The 26,322-nt window shown below is 37.9% G+C and overlaps 1 protein-coding gene across 1 annotated transcript in view; it reads right to left on the reverse strand.

The window, feature by feature from the left end:
- Window positions 1-10,008: 10,008 nt before the first annotated feature.
- GPR155 (G protein-coupled receptor 155) overlaps window positions 10,009-26,322 on the reverse strand; it is a 42,468-nt gene continuing 26,154 nt past the window's right edge. The window contains exons 11-16 of the mRNA XM_082630556.1: window positions 24,411-24,515; window positions 21,678-21,814; window positions 20,067-20,162; window positions 17,478-17,542; window positions 16,034-16,171; window positions 10,009-11,937 (exon numbers count right to left, since the gene is read on the reverse strand). Of these exons, the coding sequence (XP_082486682.1) occupies window positions 11,646-11,937; window positions 16,034-16,171; window positions 17,478-17,542; window positions 20,067-20,162; window positions 21,678-21,814; window positions 24,411-24,515 (833 nt within the window). The 3' untranslated portion in view covers window positions 10,009-11,645. The remainder of the gene's footprint in view (window positions 11,938-16,033; window positions 16,172-17,477; window positions 17,543-20,066; window positions 20,163-21,677; window positions 21,815-24,410; window positions 24,516-26,322) is intronic.

Below are 26,322 nucleotides of genomic sequence, written 5' to 3' on the forward strand. Positions count from 1 at the left end.
ACATGGTTTCAAGTCATTTGGGTAAATACCCAGAACATGAGTGTTGGATGATGTGGTTAGAGTATGTTTAGTTTTATAAGAAACTGCAAAACTGTCTTCTAAAGTGACTACTGTACCATTTTGCTTTCCTACCAGCAGTCAATGAGAGTTCCTATTGTTCCACATCCTCGCCAACATTTGTTGTTGTCAGTGTTCTGGATTTGGGCCATTCTAATAGGTATGTAGTAGTATCTCATTGTTTTAATTTGCATTTCCTTAATGACATATGATGCAAAGCACCTCTTAATATGCTTATTTGCCATCTATATTATCTTCTTTGGTGAGGAATCTGTTCAGATCTTTTGCTCATTTTAAAAAATCAAGTTGTTAATTTTCCTATCGTGTCTAAAACTGTAAAGAGTCAATGAGATAAGTCCCAGTCCTTAACAACTATCAACAAGATCCTGCCAATCTGCCCCATCTATATCTTATTATGCTTTGTTTTTTTAAAGTTCCTATTCTGCTCTTTCAATTCCTTGAATGTGCTGAGTTCCTTCATCATGACTGTACCCTCTGCTTGCACCATTCATTTCATGTGCTTTTTATATAAGTAGTTCTTTCCATCCTTTAGAGTTTTGCTGAAACATGACTTCCTCAGGGAAGTCTTCCCCACTTAAGATCAAGCCTCTTGATACATACTCTGAGAGCCACATGTGATCCTGATCACAAGTGTAATTAAATGTTTCACATCTGTCTCTCACAGCAGAAGCAGCTTTATGAGAATAAGAACCATATTTTTTCCCACTGTTGTGTGCTTAATGTTCAACATTATGTCTGGCACAAGTTAGATGCTCAATAAACATTTAAATTAACATTCAAGGACTGATGGAGAGAATTTACACAGTTCTCTTCTTGGCTTGTAAAGTTGAGAAAATTAGCTAGACAATCTATCTGTACAACTTGATAGCCTTTTATAAGGCTGAGGTCAACCTGTTCCCTTTTTCCATATTCAAAATAGGAATAATAACTCCCCAGATAAAGATAAGGATTATTATATTTATAAAACAGCCAATTAATTTATAAAACATTTTGGGAGGCTTTCACTCTATAAATCCAATATGGTATTGGGCTTTGGTACTTCAGTGAGTAATTAATACCTTGTGGAATATTTTAGAAAAGTTAAGGTTTTCTTAAATTTCATGTGTTTCTTTTTTTGTGTGTGTGGTACGCGGGCTTCTCACTGCTGTGGCCTCTCCCGCTGTGGAGCACAGGCTCCGGACGCGCCCGCTCAGCGGCCATGGCTCACAGGCCCAGCCGCTCCGCGGCATGTGGGATCCTCCCAGACCGGGGCACGAACCCGTGTCCCCTGCATCGGCAGGCGGACTCTCAACCACTGCGCCACCAGGGAAGCCCTCATGTGTTTCTTAAGAGTAAAAAATAGAGTAGCTGGAGCTTCCCTGGTGGCGCAGTGGTTGAGGGTCCGCCTGCCAATGCAGGGGACATGGGTTCATGCCCCAGTCCAGGAAGATCCCACACGCCGCGGAGCAGCTGGGCCCGTGAGCCATGGCCACTGAGCCTGCGCATCCGGAGCCTGTGCTCTGCAACGAGAGGGGCCGCAACAGTGAGAGGCCTGTGTACCACAAAAAATATATATATACATATAGTAGCTGGGGGGACCTTCAAGATGGTGGAGGAGTGAGATGTGGAGATCACCTTCCTCCCCACAAATACAGCAGAAATACATCTACATGTGGAACAACTCCTACAGAACACCTACTGAATGCTGGCAGAAGACCTCAGACTTCCCAAAAGGCAAGAAACTACCCACGTACCTGGGTAGGGCAAAAGAAAAAAGAAAAAAGAGAGAAAAGAATGGGAATGGGACCTGCACCTCTGGGAGGGAGCTGTGAAGGAGGAAAAGTTTCCACACACTAGGAAGCCCCTTTGCAGGCGGAGACTGCAGGGGGCGGAGTGGGGAGCTTCGGAGCCGTGGAGGAGAGTGCAGCAACAAGGGTGCAGAGGGCAAAGCGGAGAGATTCCCGCACTAGGATCAGTGCCGACCAGCACTCATGAGCCTGAGAGGCTTGTCTGCTCACCCGCCGGGGGGTGGGGGTGGGGGCTGGGAGCTGATGCTCCAGCTTTGGAGGTCGGATCCCAGGGAGAGGACTGGGGTTGGCTGCATGAACACAGCCTGAAGGGGGCTAGTGCACCACAGCTAGCCGGGAGGGAGTCCGGGAAAAAGTCTGGAACTGCCTAAGAGGCAAGAGACCATTGTTTTGGGGTGTGCAAGGAAAGGGGATTCAGAGCACCACCTAAACGAGCTCCAGAGACGGGCGCGAGCCGTGGCTATCAGCATGGACATCAGAGACGGACATGAAACACTAAGGCTACTGCAGCTACCAAGAAGCCTCTGTGCAAGCACAGGTCACTATCCACACCTCCCCTCCCGGGAGCCTGTGCAGCTTGCCACTGCCAGGGTCCCGTGATCCAGGGACAACTTCCCTGGGAGAACAGTGTGCCTCAGGCTGTTGCAACATCACGCCAGCCTCTGCCGCTGCAGGCTCACCCCGCATTCCATACCCCTCCCTCCCCCTGGCCTGAGTGAGCCAGAGCCCCCTAATCAGCTGCTACTTTAACCCCATCCTGTATGGGTGGGAACAGACGCCCTCAGGCGACCTACATGCAGAGGTGGGGCCAAATCCAAAGCTGAACCCCAGGAGCTGTGCAAACAAAGAAGAGAAAGGGAAATCTCTCCCAGCAGCCTCAGGAGCAGTGGATTAAATCTCCACAATCAACTTGATGTATGCTGCATCTGTGGAATACCTGAATAGACAATGAATCATCCCAAAATTGAGGAGGTGGACTTTGGGAGCAACTGAAGTCTTGGGGTTTGCTTTCTGCATCTAATTTATTTCTGGTTTTATGTTTATCTTAGTTTAGTATTTAGACCTTATTATCATTGGTAGATTTGTTTACTGATTTGGTTACTCTCTTCTTTTTTTAAAAAAAATATATTTTTTTCCTTTTTCTCTTTTTGTGAGTGTGTATGTGTATGCTTTTTGTGTGATTTTGTCTGTATACATTTGCTTTTACCATTTGTGCTAGAGTTCTGTCTGGTATTTTTTTGTTTTTTGGTTTTTTTTGGTATAGTTTTTAAGCACTTTTTATCATTGGTGGATTTGTTTTTAGGTTTGGTTGCTCTCTTCTTTCTTTTTTTATTACTTTTTAATAATTTTTTTTATTTTAATAACTTGATTTTTATTTTACTTTTTTCTTTCTTTCTCTCTTCCTTCCTTCCTTCCTTCCTTTCTCTCTCTCTCTCCCTCTTTCTTTCTTTCTTTTTTTCTTCTCCCTTTTCTTCCGAGCCGTGTGGCTGACAGGGTTTTGGTGCTCCAGCCAGGTGTCAGGCCGGAGCCTCTGAGTTGGGAGAGAGACCTTCTGGCTCCAAGTAATATCAAATGGCGAAAGCTCTCCCAGAGATCTCCATCTCAACACTAAAACCCAGCTCCACTCAACGACCAGCCAAACAACTAGCAAGACAGGAACACAACCCCACTCATTAGCAGAGAGGCTGCCTAAAATCATAATAAGGTCACAGATAGCCCCAAACACACCACCAGACGTGGTCCTGCCCACCAGAAAGACAAGTCCAGCCTCATCCACCAGAACACAGGCACCAGTCCCCTCCACCAGAGAGCCTGCACAACCCACTGAACCAACCTTACCCACTGGGGGCAGACACCAAAAACAATGGGAACTATGAACCTGCAACCTGCGAAAAGGAGACCCCAAACACAGTTAGTTAAGCAAAATGAGAAGACAGAAGTACACAGCAGACGAAGGAGCAAGGTAAAAACCCACCAGACCAAACAAATGAAGAGGAAATAGGCAGTCTACCTGAAAAAGAATTCAGAGTAATGATAGTAAAGATGACCCCAAATCTTGGAAATAGAATGGAGAAAATATAAGAAACGTTTAACAAGGACCTAGAAGAATTAAGAGCGAGCAAACAATGATGAACAACACAATAAATGAAATTAAAAATTCTCTAGAAGGAATCAGTAGCAGAATAACTGAGGCAGAATAACGGATAAGTGACCTAGAAGATAAAATAGTGGAAATAACTACCACAGAGCAGAATAAAGAAAAAAGAATGAAAAGAATTGAGGACAGTCTCAGAGACCTCTGGGACAACATTAAATGCACCAACATTCAAATTATAGGGGTCCCAGAAGAAGAAGAGAAAAAGGGACTAAGAAAATATTTGAGATTGTAGTTGAAAACTTCCCTAATATGGGGAAGGAAATAGTCAATAAACTCCAGGAAGTTCAGAGAGTCCCATACGGGATAAATCCTAGGAGAAACATGCCAAGACACATATTAATCAAACTATCAAAAATTAAATACAAAGAAAAAATATTAAAAGCAGCAAGGGAAAAGCAACAAATAATATACAGGGAAATCCCCATAAGGTTAACAGCTGATCTTTCAGCAGAAACTCTGCAAGCCAGAAGAGAGTGGCAGGACATATTGAAAGTGATGAAAGGGAAAAACCTACAACCAAGATTACTCTGCCCAGCAAGAATGTCATTCGGATTTGATGGAGAAATTAAAACCTTTACAGACAAGCAAAAGCTAAGAGAATTCAGCACCACCAACCAGCTTTACAACAAATGCTAAAGAAACTTCTCTAGGCAGGAAACACAAGAGAAGGAAAAGACCTACAATAACAAAACCAAAACAAGAAAATGGTAATAGGAACATACATATCAATAATTACCTTAAATGTAAATGGATTAAATGCTCCAACCAAAAGCATAGACTGGCTGAATGGATACAAAAACAAGACCTGTATATATGCTGTCTACAAGAGACCCACTTCAGACCTAGGGACACATACAGACTGAAAGTGAGGGGATGGGAAAAGATATTCCATGCGAATGGAAATCAAAAGAAAGCTGGAGTAGCAATTCTCATATCAGACAAAGTAGACTTTAAAATAAAGACTATTACAAGAGACAAAGAAGGACACTACCTAATGATCAAAGGATGAATCCAAGAAGAAGATAAAAAAATTGTAAATATTTATGCACCCAACATAGGAGCACCTCAGTACCTAAGGCAAATGCTAACAGCCATAAAAGGGGAAATCGACAGTAACACAATCATAGTAGGGGACTTTAACAACCCACTTTCACCAATAGACAGATCATCCAAAATGAAAATAAATAAGGAAACACAAGCTTTAAATGATACATTAAACAAGATGGACTTAACTGATATTTATAGGACATTCCATCCAAAAACAACAGAATACACTTTCTTTTCAAGTGCTCATGGAACATTCTCCAGGACAGATCATATCTTGGGTCACAAACCAAGCCCTGGTAAATTTAAGAAAATTGAAATCATATCAAGCATCTTTTCCAACCACAGTGCTATGAGACTAGATGTCAATTACAGGAACAAAGTCTGAAAAAAATACAAACACATGCAGGCTAAATAATACAGTACGAAATAACCAAGAGATCACTGAAGAAATCAAAGAGGAAATCAAAAAACACATAGAAACAAATGACAGTGAAAACATGACAACCCAAAACCTGTGGGGTGCAACAAAAGTAGTTCTAAGAGGGAAGTTTATAGCAATACAGTCCTACCTCAAGAAACAAGAAACACCCCAAGGAAACAACTTAACCTTACACCTAGAGCAATTAGAGAAAGAAGAACAAAAAAACCCCAAAGTTAGCAGAAGGAAAGAAATCACAAAGATTAAGTCAGAAATAAAAAGAAATGAAGGAAATGATAGCAAAGATCAATAAAACTAAAAGCTGGTTCTTTGAGAAGATAAACAAAATTGATAAACCATTAGCCAGAGTCATCAAGAAAAAACAGGAGAAGACCCAATAGAATTAGAAATGAAAAGGAAGTAACAACCGACACTGCAGAAATACAAAGGATCATGAGAGATTACTACAAGCAAACATATGACAATAAAATGGACAACCTGGAAGAAATGGACAAATTCTTAGAAAAGCACAACCTTCCAAGACTGAACCAGGAAGATACAGAAAATATAAACAGACCAATCACAAGCACTATTGAAACTGTGATTAAACATCTTCCAAAAAACAAAAGACCAGGACCAGATGGCTTCACAGGCGAATTCTATCAAACATTTAGAGAAGAGCTAACACATATCCTCCTCAAACCCTTCCAAAATATAGCAGAGGGAGGAACACTCCCAAACTCATTCTATGAGGCCACCATCACCCTGATACCAACACCAAAGATGTCACAAAAAAAGAAAACTACAGGCCAATATCACTGATGAACATAGATGCAAATATCCTCAACAAAATACTAGCAAACAGAATCTAACAGCACGTTAAAAGGATCATACACCATGATCAATTGGGGTTTATCCCAGGAATGCAAGGATTCTTCAATATACACAAATCAATCAATGTGATACACCATATTAACAAATTGAAGGAGAAAAACCATATGATAATCTCAAGACATGCAAAAAAAGCTTTTGACAAAATTCAACACCGATTTATGATAAAAACCCTCCAGAAAGTAGGCACAGAGGGAACTTACCTCAACATAATAAAGGCCATATATGACAAACCCACAGCCAACATCATTCTCAGTGGTGAAAAACTGAAACTCATTTCCTCTAAGGTCAGGAACAAGACAAGGTTGCCCACTCTCACCACTCTTATTCAACATAGTTTTGGAATTTTTAGCCACATCAATCAGAGAAGAAAAATAAATAAAAGGAATCCAAATCGGAAAAGAAGAAGTAAAACTGTCACTGTTTGCAGATGACATGATACTATACATAGAGTATCCTAAAGATGCTACCAGAAAACTACTAGAGCTAATCAATGAATTTGGTAAAGTTGCAGGATACAAAATTAATGCACAGAAATCTCTTGCATTCCTATACACTAATGATGGAAAATCTTAAAGAGAAATTAAGGAAACACTCCCATTTACCACTGCAACAAAAAGAATAAAATACCTAGGAATAAACCTAAGGAGACAAAAGACCTGTATGCAGAAAACTATAAGACACTGATGAAAGAAATTAAAGATGATACAAACAGATGGAGAGATATACCATGTTCTTGGACTGTTAGAATCAACATTGTGAAAATGACTATACTACCCAAAGTAATCTACAGATTCAATGCAATCCCTATCAAACTACCAATGGCATTTTTCACAGAACTAGAACAAAAAATTGCACAATTTGTATGGAAACACAAAAGACCCCGAATAGCCAAAGCAATCTTGAGAAAGAAAAATGGAGCTGGAGGAATCAGGCTCCCAGACTTCAGACTATACTACAAAGCTATAGTAATCAAGACAATATGGTACTGGCACAAAAACAGAAATATAGATCAATGGAGCAGGATAGAAAGCCCAGAGATAAACCCACGCACATATGGGCACCTTATCTTTGATAAAGGTGGCAAGAATATACAATGAAGAAAAGACAGCCTCTTCAATAAGTGGTGCTGGGAAAACTGGACAGCTCCATGTAAAAGAATGAAATTAGAACACTTCCTAACACCATACACAAAAGTAAACTCAAAATGGATTCAAGACCCAAATGTAAGGCCAGAGGATACAAAACTCTTAGAGGAAAACATAGGCAGGACACTCTATGACATAAATCACAGCAAGATCCTTTTTGACCCACCTCCTAGAGAAATGGAAATAGAAACAAAAGTAAACAAATGGGACCTAATGAAACTTAAAAGCTTTTGCACAGCAAAGGAAACCATAAACAAGACAAAAGGACAACCGTCAGAATGGGAGAAAATATTTGCAAATGAAGCAACTGACAATGGATTAATCTCCAAAATTTACAAGCAGCTCATGCAGCTCAATATCAAAAACACAAACAACCCAATCCCAAAATGGGCAGGACACCTAAATAGACATTTCTCCAAAGAAGATATACAGATTGCCCACCAACACATGAAAGGATGGTCAATATCACTAATCATTAGAGAAATGCAAATCAAAACTACAATGAGGTATCACCTCACACCAGTCAGAATGGCCATCATCAAAAAATCTACAAACAATAAATGCTGGAGAGGGTGTGGAGAAAAGGGAACCCTCTTGCACTGTTGGTGGGAATGTAAATTGATACAGCCACTATGGAGAACAGTATGGAGGTTCCTTTAAAAACTAAAAATAGAACTACCATACAACCCAGCAATCCCACTACTGGGCATATACCCTGAGAAGACCATAATTCAAAAAGAGTCATGTACCACAGTGTTCATTGCAGCTCTATTTACAATAGCCAGGACATGGAAGCAACCTAAGTGTCCATTGACAGATGAATGGATAAAGAAGATGTGGCACATATATACAATGGAATATTACTCAGCCATAATAAAAAGAAACAAAACTGAGTTATTTGTAGTGAGGTGGATGGACCTAGAGTGTGTCATACAGAGTGAAGTAAGGCAGAAAGAGAAAAACAAATGCTGTATGCTAACACATATATATGTAATCTAAAAAAAAAAAGTTCTGAAGAACCTAGGAGCAGGAGAGGAATAAAGACGCAGAGAGAATGGACTTGAGGACACGGGGAGGGGGAATGGTAAGCTGGGATGAAGTGAGAGAGTGGCATGGACATATATACACTACCAAATGTAAAATAGATAGCTAGTGGGAAGCAGCTGCATAGCACTGGGAGTTCAGCTCAGTGCTTTGTGTCCACGTAGAAGGGTGGGATAGGGAGGGTGGGAGGGAGACACAAGAGGGAGGAGATATGGGGAAATATGTATATGTACAGCTGATTCACTTTGTTATAAAGCAGAAACTAACACACCACTGTAGAGCAATTATACTCCAATAAAGATGTTAAAAATTATAATAACAGTTGATAAAATAAATATTAGAGTAACAGGAAAAGAGAGGTTTGGTCATAAAATGAGGTTAGCTAATATTTAATAAGCTCATGGTTCCCTAAGGTGTGCCAGGCTCTTTATGCAAGTTACTAGATTTAATAAAGGTGTTAAAACTATGGCAAAAAAAAGTAGCTGAAATTTAAGGGGTTTTTTAGTCAATCCTTAGATGATGTGGTTTATTACTTACCATTACATAATAAACCAAGGGAATAATCTAATAAACTGAGTGTTTTAGAGAAAGCTAGTTTGATCTTTTATGAAAACATCCATTTACATATTAATTTTCAATAAAAAAATTGCCCTAGAAATAATTATGCAGTCTAGAATTTTGGAAATCTAGTTCCTATTTGTAAAATTTGCTCCAAAATATGTTCAACAGGGTTAGTGTTTTTCTCTTTTTAATTGATTTTAGGCTTTTATCATAACAACTCTAGAAATGTATCATCCCATCTTTTCCTGAAAAATGGTGGTAACATTTCTGATCTGAACTGTTTCCAACCATAACTCATCACTTCACTACCTAGTTTAGTGATCTAAAGTAATTTAATATTTTACATGATATGAGGTATGATGGGACAAAAACTAAGAGCTGTATTCTAGTGCATAGCAAATGTAACATAATAGTTTCACATTATTTTTTGCTTTTAGAAGCTGACTGATCATTAATTGTTATTCCTAAAATGCCAAGCACAGTTTAACTTATTCTAAAAATACTGAAATTTAAATACAAGTTAGGCATGGAATTACTCATTGAGAACAAAGAAAAAGAACAATTGACCATGCTGAAGATTGGTGTAAAAGGGGTAGATTTTAATCAAAACAGTATTGGATAATTTTCTTATCTGTGACCCTGCATATTAAAAATTATGAAATATGTGAGGACTGTAACGTCATATTGACTCGTGAATAAAATGTGTTTACTGAGTGCATAATTGGGCAAGGCCTTGTGCACAAATCCCATAGGGTCATGAAGAATAGAACAATCTCAGGAGACCGACCCATTTAAGGAAACATTGAAAACCTATACAAAAGATCTCTCTAATGGCTTCTGCACTATTCAGATTACTCAAAGAAAAGACGTTGGCAATGCAAGTTAAAATAGATATTTTATTGAGAAACCTGCTTTGTCAGTGAGTGAGTAAAAGTTACAAATACTTTTATTTAATAAAATTAGCATATCCTTAATTCTAAAAACATCTCTTAGAAGCTTTCATTATCTGTAACTGCAGACCATTCTGAGTTAGGGCTTTCTTTTAGTGTCTTCCATGGAAAAAGATGCTGCCAATTCCTGTCATGCAAATAACAGAACATGTGTAGTATGACTTGTTCACAAGCAAAACAAATTCCCCACTTGAGTTTCAGTTTCTTGCATGCATATGAATTAATATCTTTATTGCTGTAACTATAAAATTCTCCTGGTACAGCAATGAGGCTTTATGCTTACTCCTGAGGATTCTAGGAGTTATAATAATGTGTTCATATATATATTTTTAAGTTATGTAGCAGACAGTTCTGCTGAAAAACCCCATTCCCTAGTTATAACTTAAAATTGGTATAGGTTAATACTACACACTAATGTGCAATTTACTTGTTAAGTACACTAGGCTTCCATGCAGGTTTTTTTTTTTAATTACATTTTTGTTGCATTAAAAGGGCAATGATTTAACCCTATAAATTATTTTCTAAATGGCTTTTACATATAAGACACTAAAACTATGAGACAAATAAATATTTGAAACAGTTTTAAATAAGTTAAACCAGTACTAACAGCTAATAATTAAGTAGAAGGCAACATTTAGTAATTTTCAAATTTATAAATTTTTATATGTGGACACTTAAAAAAACTAAATTATAAATGTAAAAATAGGATGTTAGGCATAGAATTTTAAAATTTTGGCTTGAATTACATAGTTTTTTCTTCTCTTTAACTGCAGGGAATAAGGTAATAAGTAATAAGGTAATCTCTGTCCTGCACAGAGATGCTTTGTGCAAACACCAGAAATGATATATCACACAGCAATAATTTTGCTGATAAATTTAAATGGATCTGCTCAAATTATTACTTTTAGTACAAAAGCTAAAGGTTAGACTATACTTCTGTTGATGAATTTTAGAGATAATAATATTTATGGAGGTTCTTATTTCCCTCCTAATGGCACAGATTAGTACGTTGGATAGAAAAGCAAGAGGAGATGAAGCACTTATTTTTTTAAAAAGTGCTTCTAGTTTTTAATGAGTACTATTTTTCAAGGGAATGGAAAAATAGAATAAGAAGGCCTCTCATAAGAATCAATGAAATTTTTTTTAGGAAGTGCTATCAATAAGTGCAAACTGGTCATAATTTAAGGTCCATATCCTCCCAACAGCTGCCAAATTCGGCAATTTGAAAGAATAGTAAATTGGATATTGATTTTGAAATTACAGCACACAACTGCAGGAAGCAATGTTTTAAAATATTGGCATAGTTTATAGTAATTATTATATTCATTATCAGAACTTTAAATTTTGATTTATTTCTCTTTTTTCTAAGTCAATTTCCTGTGTGTTTTACATACACATGAAATCACAGAATATTAAGCATGGGGTGGGAACATGTCTTGTCAAATTTTACAGAAGAGGCAACTGAGGCTCAGAGAGGTTGTGATTTGCCCAAGGTCCCCTAACTAATAAGTAACAGATCTGGGGCTAGAATATGACTCCATGTGGGCTTGTCTCCTTTATAACTTAGGTCTTAAGGGATGGGGATGAATGCTCAATTTCTTTGTATGTTTCCTGTTGGGGAATGTTTGCATTAATAGCAGGAGGACTCTGTTCAGGACTCTTTTGAAGAAATCTGTAAAACAAGTACTCATCCCGAAATTCATAATTGTTGGTGATATGTTGGATGACTCCCCCTTGCACCAGTTTATCTCCGTATATCACAGCTTCACCACGGTCGGAGGCAAGGCCAACTTCAATAAGCCAGTTCACCAGGTCACAGCCACAGAAGGTCCCAGCAGAAGTCTTTGCACCACACCTGTATGTCAAAGGAATGATTCACTCATATGCTCTGTAAATCTGGTATCAGCACTGCATGATGGAGGACAAGCAAGGAAAAATAGAAGGAGACAGGGAAAGACAGCATGACAGTTAAAAGGTGGCAGGGATGGAACTATTCTGAATATAAAGGGTTTGTTAAATTACCTGAACCTAGAAAGACCCACCAGAGAAAAACAAAATAGGCCAATAATGCTTGTGAAAACAGAAACAGTTAAACAAAAAAAAATGACTTAGGTAATGTAAGTGCATCAACAAAGGAATGTTCTTTTTATAGTAGATGGTCTTTTATGATCAGATGCATTCTGTAGATAGCAATTATATATTTTATAAATTATACTCAGTTAAAATAAATAATTTAATTGTCTCAGGAGCATTAAATAATATTTTTGCAAGCTCTTAAGAAGTGACAACTTTTACTAAATTACTGAAATCAAACATTTTATTTTCTGCTTATCACAATACCTTTCTTCATGCCCTGAGCAAGATAATCTTACTGATATGTTAGGAATTTGCTCCATTAAGAAGCAGGCAGGGCTTCCCTGGTGGCACAGTGGTTAAGAATCTGCCTGCCAATGCAGGGGACACGGGTTCTAGCCCTGGTCCAGGAAGATCCCACACGCCGCGGAGCAACTAAGCCCATGAGCCACAACTACTGAGCCTGTGCTCTAGAGCCCACGAGCCACAACTACTGAAGCTGCGTGCCACAGCTACTGAAGCCTGCGCGCCTAGAGCCCGTGCTCCTTAACAAGAGAAGCCACCGCAGTGAGAAGCCTGCACACTGCAATGAAGAGTAGCCCCTGCTCGCCGCAACTAGAGAAAACCCACGCTCAACAACGAAGACCCAACGCAGCCCAAAATTAAAAAAATTAAAAAAGAATGACTATTGGGGGCTTCCCTGGTGGCGCAGTGGTTGAGAGTCCACCTGCCGATGCAGGGGACACGGGTTCGTGCCCTGGTCCGGGAAGATCCCACATGCCGCGGAGCGGCTGGGCCTGTGAGCCATGGCCGCCGAGCCTGCGCGTCAGGAGCCTGTGCTCCACAATGGGAGCGGCCACAACAGTGAGAGGCCTGCGTACCGCTAAAAAAAAAAAAAAAAAAAAAAAAAAGAATGACTATTAAAAAAAAAGAAGCAGGCAAAGGGTGAGATCTGTCTTGCTATAAATCTAAGATTTTTTTTTCACAGTTGTTGACTATATTCCCCACACTGTACATTTCACCCCTGTGATTCATCTGTTTTACAACTGGAAGTCTGTACCTCTTAATCTCCATCACCTATTTCTTTCTTCCCCCCAACCTCCTCCCCTCTGGCAACCACTTGTTTGTTCTCTGTATCTATGACTCTGTTTCTGTTTTGTTATGTCTGTTCATTTGTTTTGTTTTTTTAGATTCCACATATAAGCGAAAGCATACAGTGTTTGTCTTTCTCTGTCTGACTTATTTCACTTAGTATATTGCCCTCTAGGTCCATCCACCTTGTCGCAGATGGCAGGATTTCATTCTTTTTTGTGGCTGGGTGATATTCCATTGTATATATATACCCCATCTTCTTTATCCATTCATCTACTGAGGGACACTTAGGTTTCTTCTATATGTTGCCTATTGTAAATAATACTGCAGTGAACAAAGGGGAGCACATATCTTTTCTAATTAGTGTTTTTATTTTCTTTGGGTCAATACTCAGGAGTGGAATTGCTGGATCATATGGTACTATTTTTTAATTTTTTGAGGAATTTCCATAAGTTTCCTCAGATTTTTTTTTTGTTTTTTTTGGCCATGCTGCATGGCTTGTGGGATCTTAGTTCCCAGACCAGGGGTTAAACCCACACCCCCTGCACTGGAAGTGCGGAGTCTTTTTTTTTTAAATAAATTTATTTATTTTACTTATTTATTTTTGACGCATTGAGTCTTCATTGCTGCAGGCGGGCTTTCTCTAGTTGCGGCGAGTGGGGGCTACTCTACGTTGCAGTGCGCGGGCCTCTCATTGCAGGGGCTTCTCTTGTTGCGGAGAACAGGCTCTGGGCATGTGGGCTTCAGTAATTGTGGCACATGGGCTCAGTAGTTGTGGCTCACGGGCTCTAGAGCGCAGGCTCAGTAGTTGTGGCGCACAGGCTTAGTTGCTCCGTGGCATGTGGGATCTTCCCGGACCAGGGCTCAAACCCGTGTCCCCTGCATTGGCAGGCGGATTCTTAACCATTGCACCACCAGGGAAGCCCCAGTGTGGAGTCTTCATCACTGGACTGCCAGGGAAATCCCAGATTCCTCAGATTTTAAAAACTTTTGAAAATAAATCTGCTTCTTAATTATTTAAAATTTGTCTTCCTAATGCAACTGTGAGGGTGCCTCAGGTATGAACGAAAAAACAAGGGAAAAAGAAATGTAAACAAACTAAGTAGATTCTGTTCATTTTTATACAAGTATGCAATAGACAACATGAATCTGTCCACAAGCATTAGTTAAGCTGCAAAACCTAAAGTGCTTGACAATAGGAAACAGTGGATGAATATCAGGATGAAATGAGAAATAGGTGACAAAAATTTTAAAGCATTTAACCACAAATGAATGTACATTAGCGTTTCATATAAAAATTAGAAAAGAGGTTAATATACATGAAAAAATTTCTCAAGTACACAAAATCACAATATTGTAACATCAGTATTTTACTTAGTAATAGGATATCTTAATTTATGCTTTGCAACTACAAACATCACTTTAAACAAAAGTCTGAATGTTACACCCGGAGTCTGAGCCTTTTTCCTCCTTGCTGATTTTAAATTTATTAGCCCTACACCTTCTAATCCAGACACCAACTGATTAATATTTGCTTCCTGATGACTGATCAGGCAGCTACAACCACAGCCCACGGAGTTGTGCAGAGTGGCAAAGGATTAGCCACTATGCAGGATGCAGAGCAGTACCATCACCAGCCTGTGCCCATTTGCCATCTGGGACGGAGGCAGCCTGACAGCCCTGCAAATGGCAAAGAGCTATGCCGGTCGGCAATCACAGTGGGCCTGGAGGAGGTAACACAGAGTTCCTTTTTTTTTAATTTTAAAAAGCAATTTTAAATTGTTAAAACTATCCATAGATGGTACTTTGAAATAATTGTGTTTGGGCCTTTAAGGGTAGGAAACTAACTTTTTTCATAGCTTACCATTTCCAGAAACTGGGCTAGGCACATCATATAGACTTTGTTATATAAGGCAAACAACCCCAAGAGCCAGGTATTTTAAAGAAGAGGAAAACTAAGGTTTGGAGACTGAAACTTGCCCAATGTCACAGAGCTAATAAGTGGCAGATCCAGTAATTGAGTTCTAGTATTAGTCCCCACCCAGTGAGTCCCCTTTCCACGAGCTATACCAGGATATCTCCAGTTATAATGAAATATAGTGGCATAATATTTGTAAATATCCTGAATGGTAATTTTCATAAATTTTCAATTTTTCAGTTATAGACATAAAAGTATTCTTAATATCATGTTTTGTTTTTTTCTCTTTTTTTGACAACCAAAAATATTGGCACTAAAACATTTGTTTATTCTTTTCCTGCTGTACACTCCATACAGGATTAGAAGAATAAATATGCTGTCACCTACTGAAGATTAGGACTTGAGGTGAAAAATAAGCAGCAGAATTAATTAAGAGAGAGAAATTTCATTTCATTTTCTTAACAATATCATTAGTAATATGAAATAGCATATTACTAGCATACCCCTAGGAGATGGGGAATATAAAATCACTTCTAAATACAATGTATCTCAAAAGTTTTTGAGAGGTACTAATGGCCAACATGAAGTGAATGTTCACATTCTGCTACATTTTGGTTCATTCTAAAGTTATCATGTTTTACATGGAAATCAGAAGTTATATGGCATTTAAAAATGTAAAGATCAAAGTGTTATGGCTCTTATATATGCTGTTTCTTAAACTATAAACTGACCCATAGCTATTTTAACTTTTATGTGTATATGTGTTATTGAAAATAACAGTAATAAAGTTAGTCACAAGCACATTACTTAGCTTATTACAAACCAAAATTAATCATCTAAAATATAATTATCTAAAAGCTGTACTTACCTTCTTTCCTTCACAATTTTTTGGATACAGAGGTCACGGTGATAATGGATAAACTGTTGACAGGTCATTTTTATTTCCTCAGGAACAGAAGAATCCCTATTTTCTGCTGTTTCTTTATTGTTCCATAGGAATTCAAGTCTAAAAACCAAAATTTAAGGATGCAATTTTTTTTTTTTTTTTTTTGCGGTATGCGGGCCTCTCACTGTTGTGGCCTCTCCCGTTGCGGAGCACAGGCTCCGGATGCGCAGGCCCAGCGGCCATGGCTCACGGGCCCAGCCGCTCCGCGGCACATGGGATCCTCCCAGACCGGGGCACGAACCCGTATCCCCTGCATCGGCAGGCGGACTCTCAACCACTGCGCCACCAGGGAGGCCCAAGGATGCAATTTTTAAGGAAAGAAAAGCCCTGAGAGAGAGCCCCTTCTTGCTTATCACCCCATCAACATGGCTGTTCCAAAACTGTCACTCACCACAGCTGTCATCTACAACACCCAGACATCCTTAGTCTCTGAAGCAGAAACATATTTAACCTGCATTTGGTGGCTGGGGTGGGGGACTTGAACATTTTATAAACCCTCCAGACATGTTGGACCCATTTCAGTAACTACCAAAACATGAAGTTTCTCATTCTACATTCTACTGTTTTAAAACGCAAAAATAACGTACAGAGATCAAGCATATTATTTAATCATTTTCCAATTTCGCTACCAGAGAGACAAGCAGTGGGACCTGGAGTACAAAACAATTCTGTTTTGCCAGCCCAGACAATAGATCTGTTGACTCTTTTAACCAATCAACATTATAAAGCTAATAACTAAGTGCAGTGACTTTCCTATTACGCTTTTCTTCTTTCATGAAAGGACTGTGACCCTAGCAACTATATTTTAATGATGATGGAAAAAAAGAGAAGGAGGAACAGGGACCATTTACTGGGCACTTTTTATATAGGCAGTAGGATAAATTCCACTACCACTTCTAGTTTCTACTAATTTTGACTTTGAAAACAAACGAGGAAGTACGGATTCACCCCTCTACCTCCGCCACTTCCTCCCACCCCCAAGGTGAAGTGTTCTCATTTAATTATTTTTCATAAAGAAATCCCTGATCTGAATTCAAAGAAACTCCTCACCAAGTTAATTAAAAAAATTGAAATTTAGAAAGAAGAAAACTTGAGTTTTCTATAAATTGTCGGTTTGACAGAAAGAGAAATCCTGTTGTCAAACAAGAAAGACAACCAAATATAGACCTTTGGGGGCACATCACCTACTATTTCCATTTCTCTTCTGTCATTTTCTCTGCAATTATTTACAACAAATATGTGAATCAACAGATAACCTTTCTGTGGTTTCCTAGTAGTTTCTAAACGTTTAAAAATATAAGTATCTTAATAGAATGGCTTTGTCATCACCTTTACAGTTATAGCTTTATTTCAAAACTAAAAGTACCTTCTTTTGAAAGGTAGGATGATTAAATGTTTGTCCAATCCAAAGATGCCAAAGGAAATAAATCCCTATGGAAGAAAAAAGAGTTGTATTTTATGAGTTCTAAAATAAATTTTAAGACAGAGAAATGATGGAAGCCAAAATATTTAGTGCTTGGGGAAGTAAACCTGTAGTGATTAGGGCAACATTTTAAACAGAACACACAGGTAGGACCTCTAAAGTTCAGTGCCTGATGGCAGGTACAGTCAATCCTCTGTATCCACAGATTCCACATCCATGGATTTAACCTACCGTGGATTGAAAATATTTGGGAAAGAAATTCCAGAAAGTTCCAAAAAGCAAAACTTGAATTTGCCACATACTGGCAATATTTACATAGCAATTAAGGTGATGTAACTAACCTAGAGATGATTTAAAATATACAGGAGGACATGCATAGGTCATATGCAAATACTGTGCCATTTTATATGAAGGACTTGAGTATCCATGGATTTTAGTACCTGAGGGGTGTCCTGGAACCAGTCCCCCTCGGATACTGAGGGATGATTGTATGGTCCTTGGCTACCTCTTCCCAATCATCTTTCCTACTAATTATAATGGGTGAAAAAAGTGAGTGCTGAACAACCACATTGGCAAGCTAGCTTACTGGAGAAAAATGAAAACATTTAAGGGCTATATGACTTTTTTCCCCTTTCTAAAAAGAAAATATCTCCCATTATGCTTAAGTACTTCTTTATTATTTTTCTGTTAAAACTTCAGAAATTATAGAGTTAACAAGTGCTATATGTTCTGATTATAATGAAGTAACTGAAAAAAATGTATGTGAAATGAAATTGGCTAGTGTTTAGGGAAAGGGTTTCAAGAATTTGGGAGTGATGAGGCAAACTAGCACCAGATATTAGCCACGTATCAGGACAATCAGGACTGCCTTGGGGAGATGGGAGGCTGGGAACTGCCATCTGTCAGGCACAGTGGGGTAAGGATTTTAGAGCAGGTTGGTGTGGGTGGGATGGAAAATGCAATGACATGAAGGACCTACCTGTCTTCACCTCAAATTATAAACCACCTAAAGGGAATGATCTTACTACCACAACTCCCCAAGAGAAAAATGGAATGGGAGCAGGTTTTGTATCTATCTCCCTCCTTTGAAGCACTTCAGCCATAAGCTGTGGGGACAATATTTCAAATGCAACATTCCTGGCATTAGCTTCTGTTTGCGAAGCTTTGTCAGTCCTAGTCCTGGGATGGCTCAGCTTGGAGTGGGCTTTCTGAATGCAAAATGCTGAGTAAGACTAAGATTTTCAACCTAGTATTTTATAGTTCTTGGGTACAGAATCAAATCTTGAACAGTATCACAGAGTGAAGTGGGCACCAAGTAGCCCTGGGATGCTCATGTCTGTCTATAATAAACTGATAGGTCACTTGTCTGTCTAAATATAGCCATTTTTGCTCCCATAATAAAGGCAAAGCAAACTGGAAATATTTCAAGAAATTAACGTTAGGCAAAAACTTGCAAGAGCGTCTACTGATATGTTAACTAACTCACATGGCCAATTATTTCAGGTTTGATAGGCAAGCGCAATGATTTCAAGTACTGTATTTTTTTCAACCTGATACTTAATCTTGGGACTAAAATTCTCTAATTAAAAAGTAAGGGATGTGGTTAAGACTTCGCCTTCCAACGTAGGGAGTGCAGGCTTGATCCCTGGTCTGGGAGCTAGGATCCCACATGCCTCATGGCCAAGGGACCAAGACATGGAACAGAAGCAATATTGTAACAAATTCAATAAAGACTTTAAAAAAAATGGTGCACATCAAAAAAAAAAAAAGGGATTGAAGACAATAAAAATTTTTAATTTTCACATCAAAATATTTTCCCAATATCTAAAATATCATTTACCCTTAAATATCCATTTTAATAGTGACATAAACAAAGACAACAGCACCTATCATATTAGTTCTTCATGGAATTTTAATTTCTAATTTTTAAACTGGGGGTGACAAGTCTACTTTGCAGATATTCTTGTGAGGTTTAAATGAAATAATTAATGTAAAATGCTTTAAAATGTTTGGCATATAGTAAACTCTCAAGGAATGGTATCTACTATCCCTGATCAAATTTTATTTATATACCGCATGATTTTTTTTAAAGGATTTAAGTATCTATAGTTCAAGAAACATCAAAATGTAAATGAAATGATGTGCATTAAAATAAGTTGCTAAAGTAAAGGCTCAGAGAAGTTAAGTCATTTTCCCAAAGTAACTTATTAAGGCCACAACAAAGTTTAAAAAGAACTTGGAACATCTTGTCCCTGCTAAATTATCATTCTTTATCTCAAAACCAAAGCAAAAAACTATTTGGTATTTCTGATTGAAACACTCAGTGTGCATTCTGATGACTTTAACCAATATAATAATTCATCTCTACTAGGAGATAGGCAGCAGCTGTCAGCTGTCACGCATACCAGCAGCTGGCAAACAAACTAAACCCTATTGATTTAAAACAACAAAATCCGTACCATCCCCCACCACCACCACCATCAAACCATCCAGGAAAACAAAAACCCCTCAAAGTTCTCAGTAAATAAATACCTGGCCAAAGTTAAACACAGCACAGAAAAACTGTAACTCAACATATAGTCTCCCAGGCTCTTGGTTGAATAGCCACCATAAACAACTGGAAAGATTCTGTAAAGGAAGGAGAAAATAGTACTTTAAAATGAAACAAGCTGATCATTTCTCTCTATCCAGAACATAGTACAATAACTTATCTACTTAATAATTAGGAAGAAAAGGACTAAAGGGAAAAACACCAAGAGAATATAGACGCTTTGTCTTTCAAACAAGAGGTTTCAACCTCTCTTCTTGACAGATGTCATTCAAGCAGCATCTATTCTGATCAGAGTTGAAGCAAGAAGACGTGAGCCATAATACAGAAGCTTACATAATACATCAGGACTTCGACTAGCCGAAGACAGGTCTGATTTTAAAATTAGTTTTACAGTGAAAACAATCACATCACCGAGAAGCAATTCTTGGCTGCATTTCTTACTTTTTGATTTTTGTTCTTAAACAGCAGTTAAAATGGTGCTGGCTGATATGATTCTATGTAATGAGCATCCCAGTTTGGAAAGGGTAAGGGGGTTTCTTCATGGGTTATATGGTCCATCTCCCATCGCTAGGCAAGTTACACTTGAACTATCACGAAGAAGTATATAATAACTGGTAATTCACTAAAGAGGACATAGAACTAATTTTTTAAAAAAACCCTTTAGTAATCAAAGAAATGCATTTAAAAAATGAAGTGCTATATTTCACTTATAAAATTATCAAATAAAAAATTTATAATATTCAATGTTGGTGAGAATACTTTACAAACGTATACTACTCCTTTGGAAAACAACTTAGTAGAATGCATCCAAAGGCACAAAAATATTTATACTCTTTGATCCAGGCTTCCCAACTTTGAGAATCTATCATAAGGAAATATATTTCATGGAGATGTTTATTAGAGCATTCTGAAAAACTAGGAATGATCCATAGATCCATAAGGAAGTGGTTGAGTGAATTATAATGCTTCTCCTCTATGGTTTATTGAGGAGCCATTTAAAGTAATGGTTATGAACACTTTGCAGCAACATGAAAATGCTTGACATAAGTCACAAAGCAGGACATAAATCTGAATGTATTATTAGAACCATGAAAAATGTATTAAAAAAGAGAAGGCAGTAGTAGGATGGATATTTTTTCTCTTTTCTCTGTTTTGTAAGTATCCATTGTATGAAGTGGTTATGTTATTTTCATAATGTAAAATTATTTCTAAAAGTTTATTTATCTGAGGACTATCTTCTGAGAGACCATGTAGTCATTTATCCACAGAAGTCAGTCAAGGACTATGTTAGAGGTAAGTGGTTCTGTACACATCATGGAGATGCCTGGTTTTACCCCAAATTCTAGGTTCAAGGCATAGGATGAGTAAGTATTCTAAGCAAAATAAGCCATTGAAGCACTTAGGCAACAGAGTAATGTGAATTATTCATTCTCTTTTCCCCAAAAAAACATTTAGCTCAAGATTAGGATTCAGATGGTCGGAACTGCCACCCCCCTGTGAAGGAGCAACTAAGTTTCTCCAGATGCCTGAAAAAAACCTTTGCCAAACATTTAAAGAAATGGCCCCAAAACAAAATCAGAAGAAACATTTACAGCAAACAGGCCAATAATGAGAAGTAAACACAAAAACACATGTCGAGTCAGTTGCTGGTCTCCACTCTGTAGATACTGCTCCTCTTCCTGGACTAATATGCAGCTCTGGGAGTTACAGCGACTCACACAATGTTCATCTACAAAACAGTAAGTACAATAATTTGTAATCAGAGCTTTTTATCTGAAAGCATTTTAAATTCATAATGACTTCCTCAACAAACCACCACATATGCACATTCAGCTCAGAATCAGTGTTTTATTTTAGTTGAAATCCAAGGAAGTCTCCTTCATGTTGTTTTAGGAGAGTTCTACTTGTAGAATCTTCTTATCCCCCAAAAATACAAGTAGTACGCAATAGTTCTCTTCTACATTATTTAACAATGTAACACACACACACACACACTATTTTAAGGCTAAATTAATAACTCAAGTTTCACCTGTGATAAATCTACACCTTGGGGTAATATGGTAAAGATGTAAACCTCTACACCTTGGTGTAAACAGGTCACGAATACCCTATGTGGGCTAAGAGCAAACCAAATTTACTACTAGCACTTGCCTTTCATTAAAGAGTTTAATATGTGCCTTAGAAAAGACCTTTAAGGAACCAAACAAAAAATATTATACACTTTGTTCTGTTCGCCTATGGAACCAAGTCCAAATCACAACATGACTCTTCTCTGGCCTAAAAGAGAAGTGAGGGGCCTTTCACAAGAAACCTTTATTCTCCCACCTCAGCTCCACTACCTCTAAGGCATCAAATGCAGGGGAAAACATTTTTACAAAATCGATGCTAGTCTAACATACAGTCTTAGTACAAAAAGTCAGAGATGAAAAAACACAACTTTACAGCTCTTACCTTTAAGCGAACAAAAATTTGTATCTCCTAAAGCCTCTTCTTAGAAAAGAACATATACAACCATTAAATATGGTCTGGCACAATAGCTAATGGCCTAGGTGAATATTCACAATAAAAGTAGGTAAAAAGTAAAAAGTAAAAGGAAACTAGGCCGCCAAACAGTTTCTGTAGTATGATCCTATTTTATATCAATTATTTGGGTACATATTGGTGTAGAAAAATTCTAGCAGTATATATAATAAACCTGGTCTTAAAACATTATGTAGAAGTATTATAAAAATGGATAAAAATAAATTTTACTATCTTTTATTTGCCTTTTTTACACATTGCGATATTTATTTTGCCTTTGTGGTGTGTCAGTGTTTTGGCGACAAGGAATTAAACTCTAAAAATTGTTAAACTCTAAAAATTCTCATTTGTCCATGGTTTGATTTCCTTTAGACTTTATTTCAGGCTTAGGAATGGTACTAAATTATGTGGGCAGATGAAGTCCTTATATGATGGCTCTCATTCTATATAATTTTTGTAAAATATGATCAGAAAATCTAAGAAGCCCCTATAATTAAAAAAATTTTTCAGGAATCAGCATTATTAATGGAGAAATGATAGGTAAGCAAATTGTAAGGGGATTTTGGGGGGGATAACAAAAGTTGTTGAATCAAATCACATGTTGAGTTTGCTAATGGACTTTACTATTCGGTATACTGTATAGGGAAGAAAAAGCAAGGAGCAAACCCTTGGGAATTCTGATGTAAAGAACTTTAGAAAAGGGGCACACAAAACTTGAAACACATGTAACTGAGTGCCAAGAGGGGTTTCCTATTGAAAGTCAGTGAAGGCTCAACATCTGATGTATTTTTACTTCTTTCTATGGAAATATGCATTCTACTATTTAAGATTCATTCCTAGCCAGAAGAAAGCAGCCAAGTATAAATCCCGCCTGAATAACAACTACTGCTGCTCCTACTATGTTTAATAAGCATTTACTTTGTATACCACTCACTGTGCTAAGTGATTTGCACACAGCATGTCTTATAATCCTCGCAACATTTCTTATATAAAAACATAATGATAGCAAAACAGTTGACATACGCTCCATCATAAAGAGGACTTTTTAGGGTTTCCCTTTCTACTGTGATTAAAAATAAGCATGATCAACTGAAGGTACATTGCAAGTTCACATAAATGTATTCAGTTGCCTTAAATAATTTGAAATTCAGACCATAAATGTGATTTAGTCTCTTAGTCTATATGCCAAAAGGTTATTACTTGTAAAGATTTTTCTTATTTTATAAGAAAGGGCATATTTTAAAGCACATGGATTCAAAATGTAATTAAGCACTAACTAATTAGTCCTGGCCCTGAGGGAATGGAGTGGGGGAAAAGTCTCAGCTTCTAAAACAAGAGCCCCCAAAAAATAATGGTCCTTAGGGCAAACTTCTTGGAATTATCACTTGGGTTAAATTTATTGGAAAATTTCCACGCAAATTAAAAATCAGTACCCTATCTATGCACAATTATTATACTATTTGTACTTTCTTTGAGAATATTCTCAAACAGTAGCTTCTATAGAAATTCTATATAGAGTTCTTTTAAGGCATAAGAATAAGGAATCTTTTGTTCCTTAGGCCCATCCTCATAGCCCAGATGCACTTACTTTTCTTTCTTTCTTCTTTTTTATACATATTTTTATTATTTTTTATTGGAGTATAATTGCTTTACAATGATGTGTTAGCCTCTGCTGTACAATGAAGTGAATCAGCTATATGTATATATACATCCCCTCCCTCTTGGACCTCCCTCCTACCCACCCCATCCCACACATCTAGGTCGTCACAGAGCACCGAGCTGAGCTCCCTGCCAGAGGCACTTACTTTCCTCAAACGAGGGAGTCACATACCCACTGGTGCTTATGTTTGCTACTGGTTCTGTGGATGGGCAGCATAATTCACCATTTCCCATGGAGCAGGAGCAGCAACCTATATAGACAAAATAACATGTGAGGGGAGAGTCCAAGCACAACAGGAATGGACAACATGAAGAGATGCCAAGTAAAACAAACCAAACCCCCCAAAACAAAACAAAACAAAACAAAACTCATTCATACACACACACAAATTTTCCATACAGCCACATTGTATGGGTATCTATCAAAAAGTATTCAGGGGCTTCCCAGGTGGCGCAGTGGTTGAGAGTCCGCCTGCTGATGCGGGGGACGCGGGTTCGTGCCCGGTCCGGGAAGATCCCACATGCCGTGGAGCGGCTGGGCCCGTGAGCCATGGCCACTGAGCCTGCGCTCCACAACGGGAGAGGCCAAAACAGTGAGAGGCCCGCGTACCGCAAAAAAAAAAAAAAAAAAAGTATTCAAATGTGCTTATACAGAAGCTAACATTTAAAGAGTGGCAGACTAAGGATCAGTCTTTTACATATTGTCTCTTCTTTGTATGAGACAAGGAAAATGTTTTTGTTTGTTTGTTCTCCAGCTGATATCTTTTTTTGGACCGTCAGGGAATTCCCATAATTAATTAATTTTTTTTAAGGAAAATGTTTTTATCCATGCTGTTTTATTAGTTTCCACTGTGCTTTGGGAAATAAGAATTTGACCACTTTCCTAAAATACAGCTTTGATTTCATCTCTCCTTGAAAACATGCACTAATGCTCTATTGCTAACTGCAGCTATTTCAAACTCCTTAGCCTGAATTTGAAAGCTCTCTAGGACTCCGCCCCTTCCCCCTATCCAACCACTCCCACTATTCAACAAAGGCCCTTCCCTTCTTCCAGGACAATTCTCTAGTTGTCCTCCACAAACTTCACGTTTGAGTCTCCCGGCCTAGTTTGACATAGATTTCATCCAAACCCTCTCCTCCTCTAAGTTTAGCTCAAAACTCACTTCTTTCAAGAACATGTTTCCTACTAGTTTAGAAGATGCAGTAAAAGCAGTTGTATTCTTTTTTTATTTTTAGATATATACTGCTGAAAGTCTCTTGCTGGTTTATAGGTAAACTGGTTTACAGAAGTCATACTGAGACATCTGCTATAGAGCTGTAATTTTACCTCTATATAGTCAGAGAACTGCATGCAGTGTCCTTTAAAACATTTCTCACATATATGGACACGGTGCTCCTTGACATGGATTATAATAGAATAACTTCAGTGATAAACTGTATTAAAACTTAATGTACTAAAAAGGAATATAATTCATAGGCTGAAACTTTCATTGATAATGTGCTTTAATTTTTCAGTAGTGTTCTTAAAAACAAAACAAAGATCTCAAAGTATAAAAACTATAATCTATAATAAGCTATTACAAATGTCTTTCTAAATTTAAGATAACAATGCCACAGAATAATCGAAAAGAAAATACAGAAATCATCTGGCCCTGCCCTCTTACCTTCAGAAATTTGAAGGCTTAAATTCACTAAGATAAAATTGTTAAGAAAACAGATATAAAGCCAGCGCATTCCAATGACATATGTATAGGGAACACACACATATGGCAGTTTTTCCCTTCAAATGTAAGAAGGATATGTAAGCGCCCCATTAGCCTTCTCATTTATGTATGTATGTTTGTATGTTGCTCAGTAATACACCATACTTATTTATTACTTTTTAATTTTACCCTTTGACCCCCTTCACCCATTTCTCCTACCCTCTACTCCCTGCCTCTGGCAACCACGAATCTTGTTTTCAGAATCTATGAGCTTTTTTTTTTTTTTTTTTCAGATTCCATATATAAGAGAGATGATATGGCCTTCTCTTTTATTAACTGAACCTTTGCTCTCATA

The sequence above is a fragment of the Mesoplodon mirus genome (genome assembly GCF_964341445.2).
Source record: "Mesoplodon mirus genome assembly, chromosome: 8".
Classification (NCBI taxonomy): Eukaryota; Metazoa; Chordata; class Mammalia; order Artiodactyla; family Ziphiidae; genus Mesoplodon; species Mesoplodon mirus.